The following is a 19,437-nucleotide window of genomic DNA, read 5'->3' as shown; positions in this document are numbered from 1 at the left end:
AAACCAGTCCATTCTAAGGGAAATCAGTCCTGAATATTCATTGGAAGGACTGATGCTGAAGCTTCAATATTTTGGCCATCTGATGTGAAGAACTGACTCATTGGAAAAGACCCTAATGCTGGGAAAGATGGAAGGCAGAAAGGGAGGACAAAGGATGAGATGGTTGGATAGCATCACCAACCCAATGGACATGAGTTTGAGCAAGCTCTGGGAGTTGGTGATGGATAGGGAAGCCTCGTGTGCTGCAGTCCATGGGGCTGCAAAGAGTCAGACATGAACTGAACTGAACTGACTGATCCATTTAATATTTACTGAATATTTCCTATGTGCCCAGTACTAACTGAATCTAAGTGCTCGGGATGTTGCTGTAGATAAAATAAATAGTTCTGCCATCTTTGGCCTTGTATATTAATGGACATGACTCAGGAATTAGTATGAGTTCTGTTTGTATACAAGGCATATATTATTACACAAGGCATCACTTATTCATAAGGGGTGCTTTCAGTTCCTCTACTGAAGACAGTGATCACACAATCCAGAATATTCCCACCTAAACCAGCGTCACCGTGAACCACTCCTATCACAGGATGACTGTTTTCCTGACACAGCGGAAGTCTGAACCATCAGATTTAATGACATCAACAATATTAGAAAAACCGCAAATGTAACCATTTCCAGTTGATGCTGGTGCTCCTTTCATGGAGTACGATGGTAAGAAATTCTGGGTAGCTATCTGGTTTGTCCACAGTCGGAAATTTCTATTTTGTGAAGTTACTTTACTTTAAAGGCGAAAACCTCCCAAAGAAAATACTCTAAATCACTGCAAAATAAACTCTCCTTATAAATACAGTTGTCCCCAATGTTCTGGTTTTTTTTCTGTATGTTTCTGCACATAGATACACCAGCTGAAAATAAAACATTCATGCCTTCATATAATGTACAGACATATACACTATGGATCTGCAGAGAGACATGTACATAAGTTCATGGAATATGTGCACAAGCTACAGTTACACATACACCAATGAAATCTGACATGGTTACAACCTGCTGAAGATGTTGTTCTCCTTGGTGTTTCCTTGTTTCTTCCACCTGGTTCTTGGTTGATAGCAGGTTGGCAGGAAGGATGAGGGAAATAAAAGCTCTGTATACCTCTAAACAGTTCCATTTTTTTTCCCCAAGTTTTCCATCGTGTAGTGACCACCAGGAAACAAAACACTCATGCCTTCCTCTCCAGTTCATTAATGAGTCACACACCTGTGCCCACAATGGGCACCAGGTGCCAGCACTGCGTTCACCACAGCTGTGTGTTTCACTCATGGACTGGGAGATACTTCATGAGAAATATCTGCCCACGAAGGTCCTGGCCTCATAGGGACAGCATGTGGACATGTGCTTTAAAAGCATCGAATCAAAAAAAATGAAAATAAAAAAAAATAAAAGTACCGAATCTAAGGACATACAGGTGGAACACACTGTCCTCAAGGGAGCGGCTGAGGAAGAGGGTCAGAAAAGCCCAGGACCAACCAAATCAGCGGAGAAGGCAATGGCACCCCACTCTAGTACTCTTGCCTGGAAAATCCCATGGACAGGGGAGCCTGATAGGCTGCGGTCCATGGGGTCGCGAAGAGTCAGACACGACTGAGCAACTTCCTTTTCACTTTTCACTTTCATGCATTGGAGAAGGAAACGGCAACCCACTCCAGTGTTCTTGCCTGGAGAACCCCAGGGACGGAGGAGCCTGGTGGGCTGCCGTCTATGGGGTCGCACAGAGTCAGACACAACTGAAGTGACTTAGCAGCAACCAAATCAGGCCCCATTTAATCACAGAGGCTTAAACACCACGCAGACCAGAGGCCAGAACAGAAACCCAGGAAGAAAACAGGGCCACACTGAGACTTTCCTAGATTCAACCGAGCACACTGAAGAGGGAATCGCTTTCTTACTGCACGAATCAATGTTATTTAATGCCAACCCCCAGCAAAAGTCATTTCACACAGCCTCCACCACCCCCTCCCCGCCAAGACTGCACTTCCCCAGAGCACGTGCCCTGGTCCATTCTCCTCATGCCAGTCTCCTGCCACCTTTCTAAGAGAAAGTGGTACCAGGAGAAAGATACCATGTCCTGACGCTCAGTGAAGGAAACTGGCAGACAGAGAAACAGAGAGAATGAAACCACATCCCACCTCACCACAACACAGCATGTGTGACTTGGGCAGGTGGTATGGACTCTCTCTGCCAAGTTTCCTCATCTGTAAAATAGGGCAGTAAGAGCAGCTACTGAGAGTTTTCACATCTAGAGTAAATGCATCAGCACATCACACAATGTTCCTCTCAAATTACCCTCTGCCTAAGCACTGATTATGTTTCAAAAGAAGGAATCTGAAAGACTGCACATACAACATGCTTTGAATCACAGTTTTTAAAACTATGAGACCATGCATTTATTTAATGCATTTCTACCAAGTATAAATTTTGACAAATCCAGACTTATGTAAATTCAGTGCCCCCGTATCAAACTTCTTCAGAGGACACGGAGGCAATGAGCCCAGATATGGACATTGACAAGAACTGTGTGTGTCACATTCTCACACAGAAAGCCTCCTGTTACTCACATTCTCATAGAGAGCTTGAAGGGTCTCCAGGTCAACCACAGAATTGTCCAAGTTCACCACAGCTGTGTGAAAAAGACAAAACAGAAAGTATAAATGGCCATAAACCAGCTGTGAAAAGTGTCTGACCACCTCAAACAACAGTAACCGTCCACAGGGCAGACCTCATGTCCTGCAGGCAGCAGGCAAAGCTCTGCCCTCACTGCAGCTGCTCCCCTCCCCGACAAAGACTGAGCTGAGCTGGGAATTTCAACGGGGCAGGTGTCAAGTGTCACAGCTTTCACACTCTCCACAAACACAAAATCCCAAGAATAGGCCCCCACGGCCAGAAAGAAACCCACCGTCTGTCTCTTTCATGACTCACCTGAATAAATTTGAAAAATCTGCCTAATACCAGAAAAATAAGCAACTCACTCATGTTACTACCACATCCTGGTTTTATGCCAATAAATGCACGTCTGCCAATTTATCTAAAGACATTTGGCAAAGGTTATATCTAATGACTAAATTGATAGACTTAATATGGAAACAGGTGCATTTCCTGTTACAACCCTTTAAATTATAATAATCCAAGGATAATTCTTTGATTATGGTTTTGAAATTGGCAAAGGTGTCTGTTCAGTGAGGCAGTAGGTGTGGACAATGGAGAAAGTTCAGTTCTTTGGATGAGATCTTCAAGAAACACGTATTGTTTATAGAGCACCCTTAACTGGAACTGTGTGGGGAAGGGGAGAGATGAGACTTAGAACTTGTATTCTATTACATGATAGTGGACCTAGCTGCAGGGAAAATTCATGGTATCCAAGGAGGGTTAAACCTCTTCTCCACCTGATTGTTCTACCTGAAGCTTTCTGCACACTGATGCCTGTCTTCTGTTTCACAGTTTTCATGGATTGCCAGTGATAAGGATGTTAAGAGCTGCTTGGGGCTGGTGCACTGGGATGACCCAGAGAGATGGTATGGGGAGGGAGGTGGGAGGGGGTTTCAGGATTGGGAACACGTGTACACCTGTGGTGGATTCATGTTGATGTATGGCAAAACCAATACAGCATTGTAAAGTAAAATAAAGTAAAATTAGAAAAAAAAAAGAAAAAAAAAGTTCTTTAATTAAAAAAATCTTACAAGCCATGAGAAGGGTGAGTGCATCTTGATCGATTAACTCAATTAGAGGAGTGTTGCAGCTTCAGAAGTGGTGAAAGCACTGGATACTTAAAGTAATAAGGGCGGAGGGGACTGGGAGAAGCAGAGGCCACAGTCTCCTCCGCCAGAGTCGAGCTGCGAGCTTGGTCCTGCAGGCCAGGAGGATGCGACTCCAGCAGGGCTTTCCCTCCCCCATACAGCTGGCTATGAGTAGTTAAGGCTCAGAAACAACAAGGGATGGATTAGAACAGAGGCAGTGCCACCTTATATTTGAAAAGCTTGTATCTTTTTTAGAAGCAACTTTTTATGCATCAAAGTCACATTAAAGGGACTTCCCTGTTGGTCCAGTGGTAAAGAATCCACCTGCCAATGCAGGGGACATGGGTTTGATCCTTGATGCAGGAACTAAAGTCTCATATGCCACGCACTGCAACTAAGCTGCAGCTACTGAGTGGTGCCATGCGCCACCACTAGAGTCTGTGAGCTGCAATAAGAGATCCTGCATGATGCACTAAAGGTTCCATGCATTGCACCTGAGACCTGAGGCAGCCAAATTAATTAGTTAAAAGAAATCACATAAGAGAAATCCTAATGTCCTCCATGATTATCGGTTATTTTATTCCTCTGGACAATGAGCCATCAAACTAACCCTTACATACAAATATATATATATCAACAGAGAAAACAGAAAACCTTCATAACTGAACAAATGACCAAGCATGACTTAACACACACATAACCAGCCCACCACATTTTATATATATTAACAACATGTTGAGTAAATCACACAATTATTCCAAGTGGATCATGATAAATATGTGTGTTCTTTAGATTTCTGTACATTTAAATATTTTGGAAAAAGTTTTTGTGAGACCCAGGTTTTTAGTCAAAACCATCTGTAACACAATGAAAGGAACGTGCCAAGTTTAACTGTGTAAACTTCGATTTTCTCCATCACAGGTTATAAGTTCACAGCTGTTTTTTTTTAATCCATTAATAGTTTACGGTATGAGATGAGGAAATAAGTTTGTGTTATGACATTGTTTGACATTTTTGTTGCAACTTAATAGTCAATAGTCATAAATAGTTCATGTACCTTGAGAAGACAGGATATAACTATATAGTATATAAGATATAATCTTTTCTGTTTATATACTCTAAATCCTTATTTGTATTTTTCCTCTTGATCTGTTTCGATGAAAGTGGTTTAAAGTTACTCTTATTAATGTGCTTGTATCTCCTTGTAAGTACTACGTAGTTTCTTTCTTATGTAGTTGCATCTGTATTTAGAGGGACATAAATTCAAATCTATTATAATTTCATTGTGAATTATAGCTGTTAGTATTAAGAATATGTTTTCATTGTTTTGTCGTTGTTCACGTAATGTTCCTGGCCCGAATTTTAAGTTGCCACATATCAAGATCATAACTCTTGCTTTTTTGATTCACATGTGTTGGGCCTAATTTCACTTCTCTTCATACTTCAGCCTTTCTGAAATATTTTGTTATAGCTAGGTTTTATTTAGAAGCAGAAGATATTAAGAAGAGGTGGCAAGAATACACAGAAGAACTATACAAAAAAGATCTTCACGACCCAGATAATCATGATGGTGTGATCACTCACCTAGAGCCAGACATCCTGGAATGTGAAGTCAAGTGGGCCTTAAGAAGCATCGCTATAAACAAAGCTAGTGCCAGGTGATGGGTTCCATTTGAACTATTTCAAATCCTAAAAGATGATGCTGTGAAAGTGCTGCACTCAATATGCCAGAAAATTTGGAAAACTCAGCAGTGGCCACAGGACTGGAAAAGGTCAGTTTTATTCTGATCCCAAAGAAAGGCAATGCCAAAGAATGCTCAAACTACTGTACAGTTACACTCATCTCACACACTAGCAAAGGAATGCTCAAAATTCTCTAAGCCAGGCTGCAACAGTACATGAACCATGAACTTCCAGATGTTCAAGATGGATTTAGAAGAGACAGAGGAACAGGAGATCAAATTGCCAACATCCGCTGGATCACTGAAAAAGCAAGAGAGTTCCAGAAAAGCATCTACTTCTGCTTTATTGCCTATGCCAAAGCCTTTGAATGCGTGGATAACAACAAACTGGAAAATTCTTCAAGAGATGGGAATACCTGACCACCTGACCTGCCTCTTGAGAAACCTGTATGCAGGTCAGGAAGCAACAGTTAGAACTGGACATGGAACAACAAACTGGTTCCAAATAGGGAAAGGAGTATGTCAAGGCTGTATATTGTCACCCTGCTTATTTAACTTATACGCAGAGTACATCATGAGAAACACTGGGCTAGATGAAGCACAAGCTGGAATCAAGATTGCTGGGAGAAATATCAATAACCTCAGGTATGCAGATGACACCACCCTTATGGCAGAAAGCGAAGAACTAAAGAGCCTCTTGATGAAAGTGAAAGAGGAGAGTGAAAAAGTTGGCTTAAAACTCAACATTAAAAAAACTAAGATCATGGCATCTGGTCCCATCACTTCATGGCAAATAGATGGATAAACAGTGGAAACAGTGACAGACTTTATTTTCTTGGGCTCCAAAATCACTGCAGATGGTGACTGCAGCCAGGAAATTAAAAGACACTTGCTCTTTGGAAGAAAAGCTACGACCAACCTAGACAGCATATTAAAAAGCAGAGACATCACTTTGCTAACAAAGGTCCATCTAGTCAAAGCTATGGTTTTTCCAGTAGTCATGTATGGATGTGAGAGTTGGACTATACAGAAAGCTGAGTGCTGAAGAATTGATGCTTTTGAACTGTGGCGTTGGAGAAGGCTCTTAGGAGTCCCTTGGATTGCAAGGAGATCCAACCAGTCCATCCTAAAGGAAATCAGTCCTGAATATTCATTGGAAGTACTGATGATGAAGCTGAAACTCCAATACTTTGGCCACCTGATGCAAAGAATCGACTCATTTGAAAAGACCCTGATGCTGGGAAAGATTGAAGGCAGGAGGAGAAGGGGATGACAGAGGATGAAATAGTTGGATGGTATCACTGACTCAATGGACATGAGTTTGAGTAAGCTCTAGGAGTTGGTGATGGACAGGGAGGCCTGTTGTGCTTCAGTCCATGGTGTCCCAAAGAGTTGGACATGACTGAGCAACTGAACTGAACTGAAGTATTATTTATTTTTGATGCATTTTTAATTTTCAGTGACTAAATTTCCCCTACCTTAACCTGTGTGCCAATATATTGGGTTGGCCAAAAAGTCCATTCGATTTTTTTCTATAAGATGGCTCCAGTAGCACTTAGTTGTCCTTAACTTCATTTGAAATCATTTTCTTAGATTGTATTCTATATTGTCATATCAGTGTGCATTTAAAAAAAAATCAAAATTGGTGAGTTTTTGTGCAGCCATTTTAATATTAAAGATGGAAGAAGAAAAGCATCATTTTTGACATACTTCGTTACTTTAAGAAAGGTTAAGAATGCAACTGTAACACAGTTTCATAAGAAAACTATTATTCAGTGGTAGGCAGAGGGGTAAAAGAACTGCTCCACCAGAAGCTACCAGAACACTCAGGGATAGAGTCACCACGAAACATCCTACACAGTTCTGGCAGTTTAGAAAGGGCATTTCCTCATTTTTAAGTGTTCTCATACTTTACCCTCAAAGCTAGAAACTAGTTCACCTTTCAGGAAAATAGTATGTCAAAGCAAGAAACAGAATCATCTGTCCATGTACTTAGATTCTGCTCACACCCATCACCAAGGTTCACCCTACCACCAAAGCCTAACCCCTCCCCACTGCCATCTTCCCTGCCTCCAGTACCCACCGGCAATGCGTGTGGGGTGTGATGACACACAGCACAGAGATGGTGATGAGAAAGCACATGGTTACAGGACATCCCAGCCTTTCAAGAGCCAAACAAACTGCACCAGGGCTTCCCTGGTGGCTCAGAGGTTAAAGCGTCTGCCTGCAATGCGGGAGACCTGGGTTCGATCCTCGGGTCGGGACGATCCCCTAGAGAAGGAAATGGCAACCCACTCCAGTATCCTTGCCTGGAGAATCCCGTGGACAGAGGAGCCTGGTGGGCTACAATCCATGGGGTCACAAAAAGTTGGACATGACTGAGCGACTTCAATTCACTTCTGCACTGTAGGTGGATTATCTACCATCTGAGCCAAAAACCACACAGCCAACTTTGAAGAGTGGCTGATACACATAACTCTCATATCTGTCTCCATTCAGGAAACAGAAATGGACACAACCCAGTACTAACTCAGTGTTTCAGTAATAGTGATGGAAAACCCAAGCTAAGGACAATCAAATTTGCCTCATTTACATTCCCCCTGAACTTGAACTCCCATCTCTCCCCTCTCATTTCTCACTTGAGAATTCCATCACAAGGCTGTCTCCCAGGCAACGTTTGTAGTGGAACCGCTCAGAGCAAGGAAGGAGGAATAAAACCTTTACACTCTCCCTCCTCCATGGGTGGCCAGCTGGAGTTTCAAATACACCCACATCTGGAAAACAAAGCTCATTCCCTAAGAAACGAAGGAAGGGTATTCTATGTGTGTGCTCGCCAGTGAGCATGCATGTGTGAATATGCGTTGAATATTTATGTGTGCTTGTGTGAGTGCTTGCATGTGAGTGCACATGCACATATTTATAGGAAATAACTCATTTTACAGCCATTTTTACTACTGAGGAAACTGTGGAACAGAGATGAGGAAGACATTTGCCCAGATTTACCCACCTAACCAGTGGCAGAGCTGAGCTCCAAATCTGCCTTAGACTGGATGGTTTAAACAACAGGAATTCAGTTTTCAGAGTTCCAGAGACTGGAACTGGGGTGGATTCTCTTGCTGGCTGGCAGAGTCCTGGTTTTCCCTCCTCTTATTAGGATGCTAATCCCATGATGGGGGCTCCAGCCTCTTGACCTCACCTCAACCTGATTAATTCCAAAGGCCCCACTTCTGGATACCATCACATTGAAAGTTAGGACTTCAATGTAGGAATGGAGAGGAGGGGAGTGAACATTCCATCCATAATAGAAAACAGAGGGCCTGCCTGGTCCCAGAACCCATGTCCCCAATGGTGCTAGACTACACCAGAAAGCGGAGGGAAACCCAGGGAAGCAGAGATGCTAAGAAGAAATGTGTTTAGATGGTTAGTCAAAAGGAAAGCAGGCATCCCCAAGGACCACACCAGGGAGATATTCTGTTTCCCTACATACTCTCTGAGCAACTGGTTCCTAAAAGGGGGGCACAGGAAATTCCATCTAGAGGTACCACCAGACTCATAAATAATCACAATATGCTTCAGTTCATTGATAGCCGTAGCCTAGATTGCTTTTTATATAAAAATTTTTTTCTTTATCCTTGCTTGGTTCCATCAAGAATGAGCAACTCCATTAATCATTTATTTAAAAAAATTTTCCTCACTTAACTCACAGATGTGAAAAAGAAACCCACAATTTCTTTTCTCTAAGAAATAGAATCAATAAGCAAACAGGGCAATATATAAAATGACCCTTAAAGCAAGAGACCAAATTTACTAAATTGATATTCTCCAAAGTTTTAAAATTCCATATTGGTGACCAAAAGTATTATGTTCTCCTACCAGTTCTGTTTTTGCATTTTATTAGATAACAGAGGTCCTCACTCTGAGACAAGCTAACAACTATAGACAACACTGAACAAGGAGTCCGATGGACGGGTGTCCTTATTAAGGGGAAGCCTCAGATACGCTTGATCTATAAGCTGCAATTCTCTTCCCTGCAAAAGAGAAATTAACTGGACCATTTTACACAACCATCAGTAACAATGGGGTGGGAGTGTAAAATTCAATACTGAATTCCATATCTTTGGATACTGACAAAAAGGTTTGATTATGAAAGATTTTAGAATATATCTCCTGTTTGTCAGAAGCAATTACCATTTTTTTCTTTTTTTTTTTTAAGGTTTTCTATTCTGTTTCTTTTTTTTAATTTAAATTTATTTATTTTAATTGGAGGCTAATTACTTTACAATATTGTGTTGGTTTTGCATTTACCAACATGAATCCACCACGGGTGTACACGTGTTCACCATCCTGAACCCCCCTCCCACCTCCCTCCCCATCCCATCTCTCTGGGTCATCCCAGTGCACCAGCCCCAAGCATCCTGTATCCTGCATCGAACCTGGACTGGCGATTTGTTTCTTACATGATAGTATACATGTTTCAATGCTATTCTCCCAAATCATCCCACCCTCTCCCTTTCCCACAGAGTCCAAAAGACTGTTCTATACATCTGTGTCTCTTTTCCTGTCTCGCATACAGGGTTATCGTTACCATCTTCTAAATTCCATATATATGTGTTAGTATACTGTATTGGCATTTTTCTTTCTGGCTTACTTCACTCTGTATAATCGGCTCCAGTTTCATCCACCTAATTAGAACGGATTCAAATGTATTCTTTTTAATGGCTGAGTAATACTCCATTGTGTATATGTACCACAGCTTTCTTCTCCATTCGTCTGCTATGGGCACCTAGGTTGCTTCCATGTCCTGGCTATTATAAACAGTGCTGCGATGAACACTGGGGGACACGTGTCTCTTTCAATTCTGGTTTCCTCAGTGTGTATGCCCAGTGGTGGGATTGCTGGGTCATAAGGCAGTTCTATTTCCAGTTTTTTAAGGAATCTCCACACTGTTCTCCACAGTGGCTGTACTAGTTTGCATTCCCACCAACCTTTTTAAGCACCTGCAACCTCAGGCAATTCCTTCCTATACAATGGTCAGGATGAGGCTCCTTAGCCCTGAGCCCCTTTAAATGGGTCAACCGAGCGAATATCAAAACATCCATAACACAGGATCCAGTGAAGAGTCAGAAATAGACAGATGCCACAGGAATTTCTGATTTAAATCTAAAAGCATGTTATTGTCCTTATAAGGTATCCTTAACTACATTTTTTAAAAAATAAAAAAGTGTTTGAAAAGCAATCATTAAGCTTAGAGACCAAATAATAAAAATAACCATGTTTCATTTACCTTATCAACTATATTGCTGATGGATTACTATGCAGTTTTACATAAATCACATTTAAATGCGATAGAAATTTCAACGACATACTTTAGTATTCACTGCCCTTGTGCCAACAATACCAACTGGCTTTATATGGGAAAGGCATGACAAGGAGGGAAGGAACCAGGGGTCAGTGTCCTGGAGGGACAGTGACACACACTTCCCTGTGAGAGATATTTACACACTTCCTTAGGTGTGTCTCACCACTGTATCTGTAATCACTGCTGACATGTGTGCACCAAGGGAGTGGAAGAGGGTAGGTGAGCAGTTAACACTTCAGCGCCTGGGCCCCCACATGACTGGTGGCACTCCCGCAAGAAAAGCCATGCTCCAGAGGCAGCTCCTGCAAGGTCTTCAGACATACCCACCACACTAACATCTGAAACGGGCGTCTGCTGGTGACGTGAAAGGCACACAGGCCTGTGGATGAGATGAACCTTCTTAGAGACGCACAAGAGCATGAGAGCCCCATGCAGGAGCCCACAGCTGGGGTCCTTAAGGAGGCTCTGTCCCTAACAGCCTGGGTGCGGGCCTGGCTGTGCTGGGTTTCCAGTGTCTTGTGCAGACTGAGGGCAACAGATCCCTTGCTCTGTGGTGTGACTGCGTTGGCACAGAGCAAATCTTTCAGAAAAGATACTGGTGAGAGGATCTCTAAGTACAGCCAGCCAGGAAACCTCAGGGTTACAGAGCAGGCTTTTCAAACTCTTGTGTTCCTGCTGGGCAATAAACGTTGGTTTAATAAATATCTAAACAAGAGAGAATTAGATCAGAAATTGCTTTGTCTGACCCTACTACCTGTGTGCCTGGAAACTGTCCACTCCCAAGCACCCCTTCCACTCTCAGAAGTATCGCATGCTGGGTGATACACCACGCGGATACTCTACCCAGCAGTGAGACTAGGGGCTGGGAGGATAAAGCTGAGCCTTAGGAAATTCAGAATTCTTTTACAGCTACTGTTATCTACCAAAATGGACCTGAGAGTTGTGAACACCGCACTGACGCCTTATGGATCAAAAGCTGTACAGAAAATTCAGTTTATTTTCACTAAATTGCAAGTCTATAGCTACTCTCATAATATCAATTTTTGAGAACAATACTGGATTAAAGGAATCCTCCCATTGAGAACAATTAAAAATGCTCAACAAAATATATTTGAAAACTATCTTAAAGGCTTCAAAGAGCTGACAAGATAGGAACTAGCATTTTAATCAAAACGCAGGAGATAACCTTCAGAGATGAGCCAGCTCAGAGCCTGCCTCTGCCCTGAGAGTATCTGCATTTGTGCTCAGTTGCTTCAGTCATGTCTGACTCTTTGCGACCTCATGGACTGTAGCCCACCAGACCCCTCTGTCCATGGAATTCTCCAGGCAAGAATACTGGAGTGGGTTGCCATGCCCTCCTCCACGGGATCTTCCTGACCCAGGGACTGAATTTGGGTCTCTTACTTCTTCTGCACTGCCCGGCAGGTTCTTTACCACTAGGGCCACCTGGGAAGCTTACAAAGGTACCTGCCTGACCCAACAAACTGAACTTTGTACTGATAGTTTCTGGGGCTCAGGGCCCATCCAAAGTACAGATTCTAGACCCTCTGACAATAAACTGGGACTCAAACGACTACACACTCAGGGACTATGCACATAATGTGACTTTCAACTTGGATTATACATTATTTTGGTTTGGCTTCCCTGGTGGCTCAGAGAGTAAAGCGTCTGCCTGCAATGCAGGAGATCTGGGTTTGATCCCTGAGTCGGGAAGATCCCCTGGAGAAGGAAATGGCAACCCATTCCAGTATTCTTGCCTGGAGAATCCCATGGACAGAGGAGTCCAGTGGGCTATAGTCCACGGGGTCACAAAGAGTCGGACACAACTGAGCGACTTCACTTTCACTTTTACTTTTATTTCGGTTTAATGACTATTTTTCTGCACATAGAAGGTAAATGGGTCTATATCTGGTGGTTTCCTACCTGATATTTATCAAATATGGGATGAGGTCATATGGCTAACTCCTGAAAAGAGATGCCTACTATCTAACATTCCCATATGCTGGGAACAAAAACAGTCATCCCCAGAAGTTAACCAACAACATAATTATAATGATTGGAAACAATTGGTATTTTTGCCTCAAGAAATATGCAATGTAATCATTCCTGTGTCCTCCAGTCCCAGTTCATGTCCTCCCTTTGCCTGGCCAGACTGATTGGGACTGGATATCTGAGACATGCTGGTTTGCCCCAAACAGGACTTACTGGATATGTGGCTCTTACCTATGGGGATGGCTTCCCCTTGCTAGATAGGAAGATGCACCCAAGGTTTACCTTTTACTCAGGGCTTCATATCTTCACAGCTTCCAGAGAAGCCTGCTAATCTGCCACATGCAAAACTCGCTAGGCAAGGTCTGTACTTCACTGGTATGATTATATGGCTGCAATATTCATTCCCTCTCTAGGAACTACAGATATTATGCTGCAAGTTGATGCTCTGAATAACTGTACTCAACAGGATTTACGAGATTCTCAAAAAGCTATTTCACCCCTTAATGCTGAACAAATACAAATGAGAAAGGTGATTTTACGAAACAGATTGGCTTTAGATATTCTAACAGCCTCACAGGGAGGAACTTGTGCTATTATTCATACCCAGTGTGGTACATATATACCAGTTCAGTTCAGTCGCTCAGTCATGTCTGACTCTGTGACTCCATGAACTGCAGCACGCCAGGCCTCCCTGTCCATCACCAACTCCCGGAGTTCACCCAAACTCATGTCCATTGAGTCGATGATGCCATCCAACCATCTCATCCTCAGTTGTCCCCTTCTCCTTCTGCCCTCAATCTTTCCCAGCATCAGGGTCTTTTCAAATGAGTCAGCTCTTCGCATCAGGTGGCCAAAGTATTGGAGTTTCAGCTTCAACATCAGTCCTTCCAATGAACACTCAGGACTTATTTCCTTTGGGATGGCTTGGTTGGATCTCCTTGCACTACAAGGGACTCTCAAGAGTCTTCTCCAATGCCACCGTTCAAAAGCATCAATTCTTCAGTGCTCAGCTTTCTTTATAGCCCAACTCTCACATCCATACATGACCACTGGAAAAACCATAGCCTTGATCAGATGGACCTTTGTTGACAAAATAATGCCTCTGCTTTTTAATATGCTGTCTAGGTTGGTCATAACTTCTCTTCCAAGGAGCAAGCGTCTTTTCGTTTCACAGCTGCAGTCACCATGCAGTGATTTTGCTACTGCTGCGTCGCTGCAGTCGTGTCCAACTCTGCGACCCCATAAACGGCAGCCCACCAGGCTCCCCCGTCCCTGGGATTCTCCAGGCAAGAACACTGGAGTGGGTTGTCATTTCCTTCTCCAATGCATGAAAGTGAAAAGTGAAAATGAAGTTGCTCAGTCGTGTCCGACTCTTAGTGACCCCATGGACTGCAGCCTACCAGGCTCCTCTGTCCATGGGATTTTCCAGGCAAGAATACTGGAGTGGGGTGCCATTGCCTTCTCTGGCAGTGATTTTGGAGCCCCCCAAAATAAAGTCTCTCATTGCTTCCATTGTTTTCCCATCTATTTGCCATGAAGTAATGGGACCAGATGCCATGATCTGTTTTCTGAATGTTGAGGTTTGTTTTTTTGGGGGGGGTATTAAATATTGTATTGATTACACATGATAATGGATGATACACAAGCTTCATTCCCATCTATAACTTTATCTGGTACCATAATTCAATTTAGATATATTGCATAGGATGTGCCAACAATCATTAATAACCAAAAAATAAAAATAAAAAAAACTCCATGACTTTGCATGGGTGACCCTTTTAATGGTGAACTCCAGGTCACAACACAGTAACTGTCAGTTCAACTACACCAAGGTTCTGAAGACAACAGCTTCTCCACCAAGCAGGCTGTAAATAAATTTCAAATGAACCTGGCATCACCCTGAAGGAATTCTAACTTCACACTGTTGGGGTAGTTTACCAAAATGGCTTCAGAGTAGACTAACTTTACACAGCACATTAAAAAAAGAAAAAGACATTTATTCAGCGTCATGACCAGACTATTACATTTAGCAATCAACAGCATGGGTGCAAAAAAAAAAAAAATGTACATTAAAACCCTTTGTTAGAATGCTTTACACTTTCCACAGAACAGAAACTAAAATAACCTGTTATACAATTAGTCACAAGTACAGTCCTCGAGTTTTTTGCCCATGCACATGAGTATTGTCTAAAACATGTCTTCTTTGTAGCAGCTAGGCCCTGCCACCACTGTGCTTGGCTGAGTTCACAAATCTGTTGTAACCTGTAGCTTCCCTGTCACCTCTCTGGCTCTCCTCTCCTGCTAAGCTTTGTTTCCTGGCAGTAATTAAAACCTTCTGCCACTGCCATAGCTACTGCTGCTGCTGGAGCCACCACAGCCACCTTGGTTTCGTGGTTTGGCAAAGTATTGGCCTCCACCACCATAGAGGCCAGAACTTCTTCCTCCAAAGTTTCTTCCTTTCATGGGTCCAAAATTTGAAGACTGATTGTTGTAATTGCCAAAATCATTGTAGCTTCCGCCACCTCCAAAATTGCTTCCGTCATTACCAAATCCATTATATCCATCCCCACTGGCAACATATCTGCCACCACCACGGCTGCCACCAAAGCCACCTAGACCACTGAAGATTCCTCCACGACCAAAGTTGTCATTCCCACCAAAACCACCTCTATGACCGCCACCAAAGTTTCCAGAACCACTTTGACCTCTCTGGCTGGATGAAGCACTAGCCATCTCTTGCTTAGACAGGGCTTTTCTTACTTCACAGTTGTGGCCATTCACAGTGTGGTATTTCTGAATGACTATCTTATCTACGGAGTCATGGTCATCAAAGGTTACAAAAGCAAAGCCTCTCTTTTTGCCACTGCCTCGGTCAGTCATGATTTCAATTACTTCAATTTTCCCATACTGTTAAAAATAATCTCTCAGGTGATGTTCTTCAGTGTCTTCTTTAATGCCACCTACAAAAATCTTTTTCACAGTTAAGTGGGCATCAGGTCTTTGAGAATCTTCTCTTGAGACAGCCCTCTTTGGTTCCACAACTCTTCCGTCCACCTTGTGTGGCCTTGCATTCATGAGCGCATCCACCTCCTCCACCGTGGCGTATGTGACAAACCCGAAGCCTCTAGAGCGCTTGGTGTTTGGATCCCTCATTACCACACAGTCTGTGAGCATTCCCCATTGCTCAAAATGGCTCCTCAGACTCTCATCGGTTGTTTCAAAGCTCAATCCTCCAATGAAGAGCTTCTGCAGCTGTTTGGGCTCTTTGGGAGACTCTGATTTAGACATGACGGCAGTGGAGGCGAGGAAGACTTCAACGATGCTTTCTCGGCAGCGTCCACGGGCAGAAAGGAGTAACCTCACAAACGTATCTCTGAATGTTGAGTTTTAAGCTAACTTTTTCACTCTCTTCTTTCCCTTTCATCAAGAGGCTCCTTAGTTCTTCTTCACTTTCTGCCATAAGGGTGGTATCATCTGCATACATGAGGTTATTGATATTTCTCCTGGCAATCTTGATTCCAGCTTGTGCTTCTTCCAGCCCAGCATTTCTCATGATGTACTGTGAGTACTAATGTTACTCACTTAACTAGATACATGAACAAGATGATTCAGGCTATGGATTCTCCTGAAGCCTCAGTCACCTCACTTTGGGAAATGCTAACTAGCCCCCCATGGTAGAAAAGTATCTTAATCATAATAATTCTAACTATTCTGTTTTTACTGTTTGCTCTCTGCATCTGTAACTATGTAACTGAATTTGTTTCTAACAGTGTGAAAGCTTTTAAGTTACAAATGGTTGTCCAGGCTACTAGAGTGCCACAGCCTCCTTCAACTATTATTTGGGGCCCCTGGATTGGAGACCCTCAATATGAGGGTTAAGAGAATACATTGCCTCAACAATTTAGGGATAGTACCCCATCACAGCAGGAAGTAGTTATGGAATGAAAATGACACCCCTTTCCCTTGGCAACATAATGTTCATAACAGAAAAGGGGGGAATGAGAGAGTCAATTTTTAGGCAGGCTGCTACGAAATCCAGGGTTCCTGAGAAGGGGAGAGGGGTCTGGAATTCTCAAGGAAGAGGAAAGGACAAACGTCCTCTTTATTTATTTTTTTTCTTTACATTCCTTAGTCTTAGTCACATAAAACTTTTCTTCCTTTAAGCCCTGAACTGATGGTTAAGCAACAACACAACTCAGCTTAAACTGTGTACTAAAGATTATATAACAACATATATGTAACTGCTTGAGGACAGTTTCTCCTTCCTGAAAACCTTCTGACTAATCCTGTTTGTTATTTTAAAATGTAAATTGTGAGAATGGGTCTGGTAAAATTTTTACAACCTTGAGACATTCTTTTGATTTATTGTAATAACTAATTTAAAAAGTATATAGCTCCCTTGCTGAAGACTAGCGAGGGGGTACTCTCCAACCCCTTCTGATGTCTATGTTAAAGCTTTCTCTGCCCCTCTTCACTGTAATAAAACTCCGCTACACACACATACAAAAGTAACTGAAGTTTTGCACTGTTGAAATTTGCCATTTGGTATTAGAATACATTCTTAAATGAATGTGGTTATGTTTATCTTATTTTTCTTAAATAAATTATGGTTATGAATATATATATATACATCATATTAATGTACATTTTTCACTTTATTTTTTTGCTAATGACTTATTACTTGCTGCTTATTTTATACTTATTTTAGACTATGGAAATGATGTTAGACAGAAAGCAAATTCGAGTGATTTTCCTATTGAGTAAATAATGGGCTATAAATCAGTGCAGACAACTTATAACATCAACAACTCATTTGGCCCAGGAACTGCTAATACAGTTCAATGGTGGTTCAAGAAGCATTGCAAAGGAGATAAGAGCCTTGAAGATGAAAAGTATAGTGGCCAGCCATTATAAGTTGACCAGGACCACTTGAGAGCATCATCAAAGCTGATTTCCAACTACAGGAGAAGTTGCTGAAAAACTGAACGTCAACTATTCTACCGTTGTGCCGCATTTGAATCAAAATGGAAAGGTGAAAAAGCTTGATAAGTGGGTGCCTCGTGTTGTCATTCAGTTGCTCAGTTGTGTCCGACTCTCTGCAACCTCATGGACTTGCAGCATGCCAGGCTTCTCTGACCTTTACCGTCTCCTGGAGCTCAAACTCAAGTCCATCAAGTCAGTGATGTCACTGAGTGCCTCATGAGCTGACCACAAATCAAAAAAATTGTCATTTTGAAGTGTCATTTTCTCTTATTCTACACAACAAAAATGAACTATTTCTTGATCAGATTGTGACATGTGATGAAAAGTGGATTTTATATGACAAATGGCAAATACCAGCTGAGTGGCTGGACCAAGAAGAATTTTCAAAGCACTTCCGAAAGTCAAACGTGCACCAAAAAAGGGTCATGGTCACTGTTTGGTGGTCTGCTACCAGTCTGATCCACTACGGCTTTCTGAATCCCAGCAAAATCATTACATCTGAGAAGTATGCTCAGCAAATTGATGAGCTGCACTGAAAACTGCAAGGCCTGCAGTCAGCATTAATCAACAGAAAGGGCCCAATTCTTCTGTATGGCAATGCCCGATTGCACATCACACAACCAACGCTTCAAAAGTTGAACGAATTGGGCTATGAAGTTTTGCCTTGTTGGCCATATTCATCTGATCTCTTGCCAACTGATTACCACTTCAAGTATCTCAACAACATTTGCAGGGAAAACACTTCCACAATGAGCAGGAAGCAGAAAATGCTTTCCAACAGTTCACTGAATCCTGAAGCACAGAGTTTTACACTACAGGAATAAGCAAACATTTCTCGCTGGCAAAAATGTGTTGATTATAATGGTTCCTATTTTGATTAACAAAGATGTGTTTGAGCCTAGTTATAACAATTTAAAATTCATGGTCCCAAACTACAACTACATTTGCACCAACCTAATACTTCCTGGCATCTGACTTTGCATCCTGTTCCATAACAATGGCCCCCAATGCTTCAGCTTGGGAAACTCTCCTCACCATCAAAGCAGTTTAATAAAAATTTAAATTGTGGTTGAGCTACTCGGCTAGTGACAGGGCATGCCAAGCTTGTGCTATTTATGAGTTACTCCGCACATATTTTAAGCCAACCAAATAGAATCCATATACATAAAGTGGTAAGCTGGAAAGCCAAGTAAATCTTTTCACAATTTATAAACTGTATTTTGTTAACAGGTAAATTGGCATTCCATTGGAAAATTTATCTGCTTTAAATCTACTCTCAGGCTCAGAACAGCTCAAGGGACATCTGAATATAGATTTAACTCCTTTATTCACCTTGGGCAGTATCCTTCAGCACAATGTGATGGAATATGGATAGGGATATTTGTCTAGAGCAAAGTAGAGTCGAGTATTAAAACACTGACACAAAAACCATTTTAAAAATGGTAAAAGCCATCCTAATTCCAAATATAGAGAATATTTTATAAGCCTGGTTAAAGATGTAAATTAAAACAGCACCATTAAAAAAATAACAAAAGGTCACCATATCACTGCTTCCATGGGTCTGGATAACCAACAATATATAAGTGGCCAAGAGTAATTTGAAACTATCTTTGATGGATACTAGAAAAGA

The 19,437-nt window shown here is 42.1% G+C and overlaps 1 protein-coding gene and 1 pseudogene across 1 annotated transcript in view; both read right to left on the bottom strand.

Moving 5' to 3' along the window:
* FMN2 (formin 2) overlaps positions 1-19,437 on the bottom strand; it is a 368,530-nt gene that overhangs the window by 130,943 nt on the left and 218,150 nt on the right. The window contains exon 9 of the mRNA XM_018042550.1: positions 2,616-2,677. Coding sequence (XP_017898039.1) covers positions 2,616-2,677 — 62 coding nt within the window. The remainder of the gene's footprint in view (positions 1-2,615; positions 2,678-19,437) is intronic.
* On the bottom strand, positions 15,108-16,189 carry LOC102177149 (annotated as a pseudogene).

The sequence above is a fragment of the Capra hircus genome, chromosome 28 (assembly GCF_001704415.2).
Source record: "Capra hircus breed San Clemente chromosome 28, ASM170441v1, whole genome shotgun sequence".
Taxonomy (NCBI): Eukaryota; Metazoa; Chordata; class Mammalia; order Artiodactyla; family Bovidae; genus Capra; species Capra hircus.
This window is presented reverse-complemented; position numbering and strand designations above follow the sequence as displayed.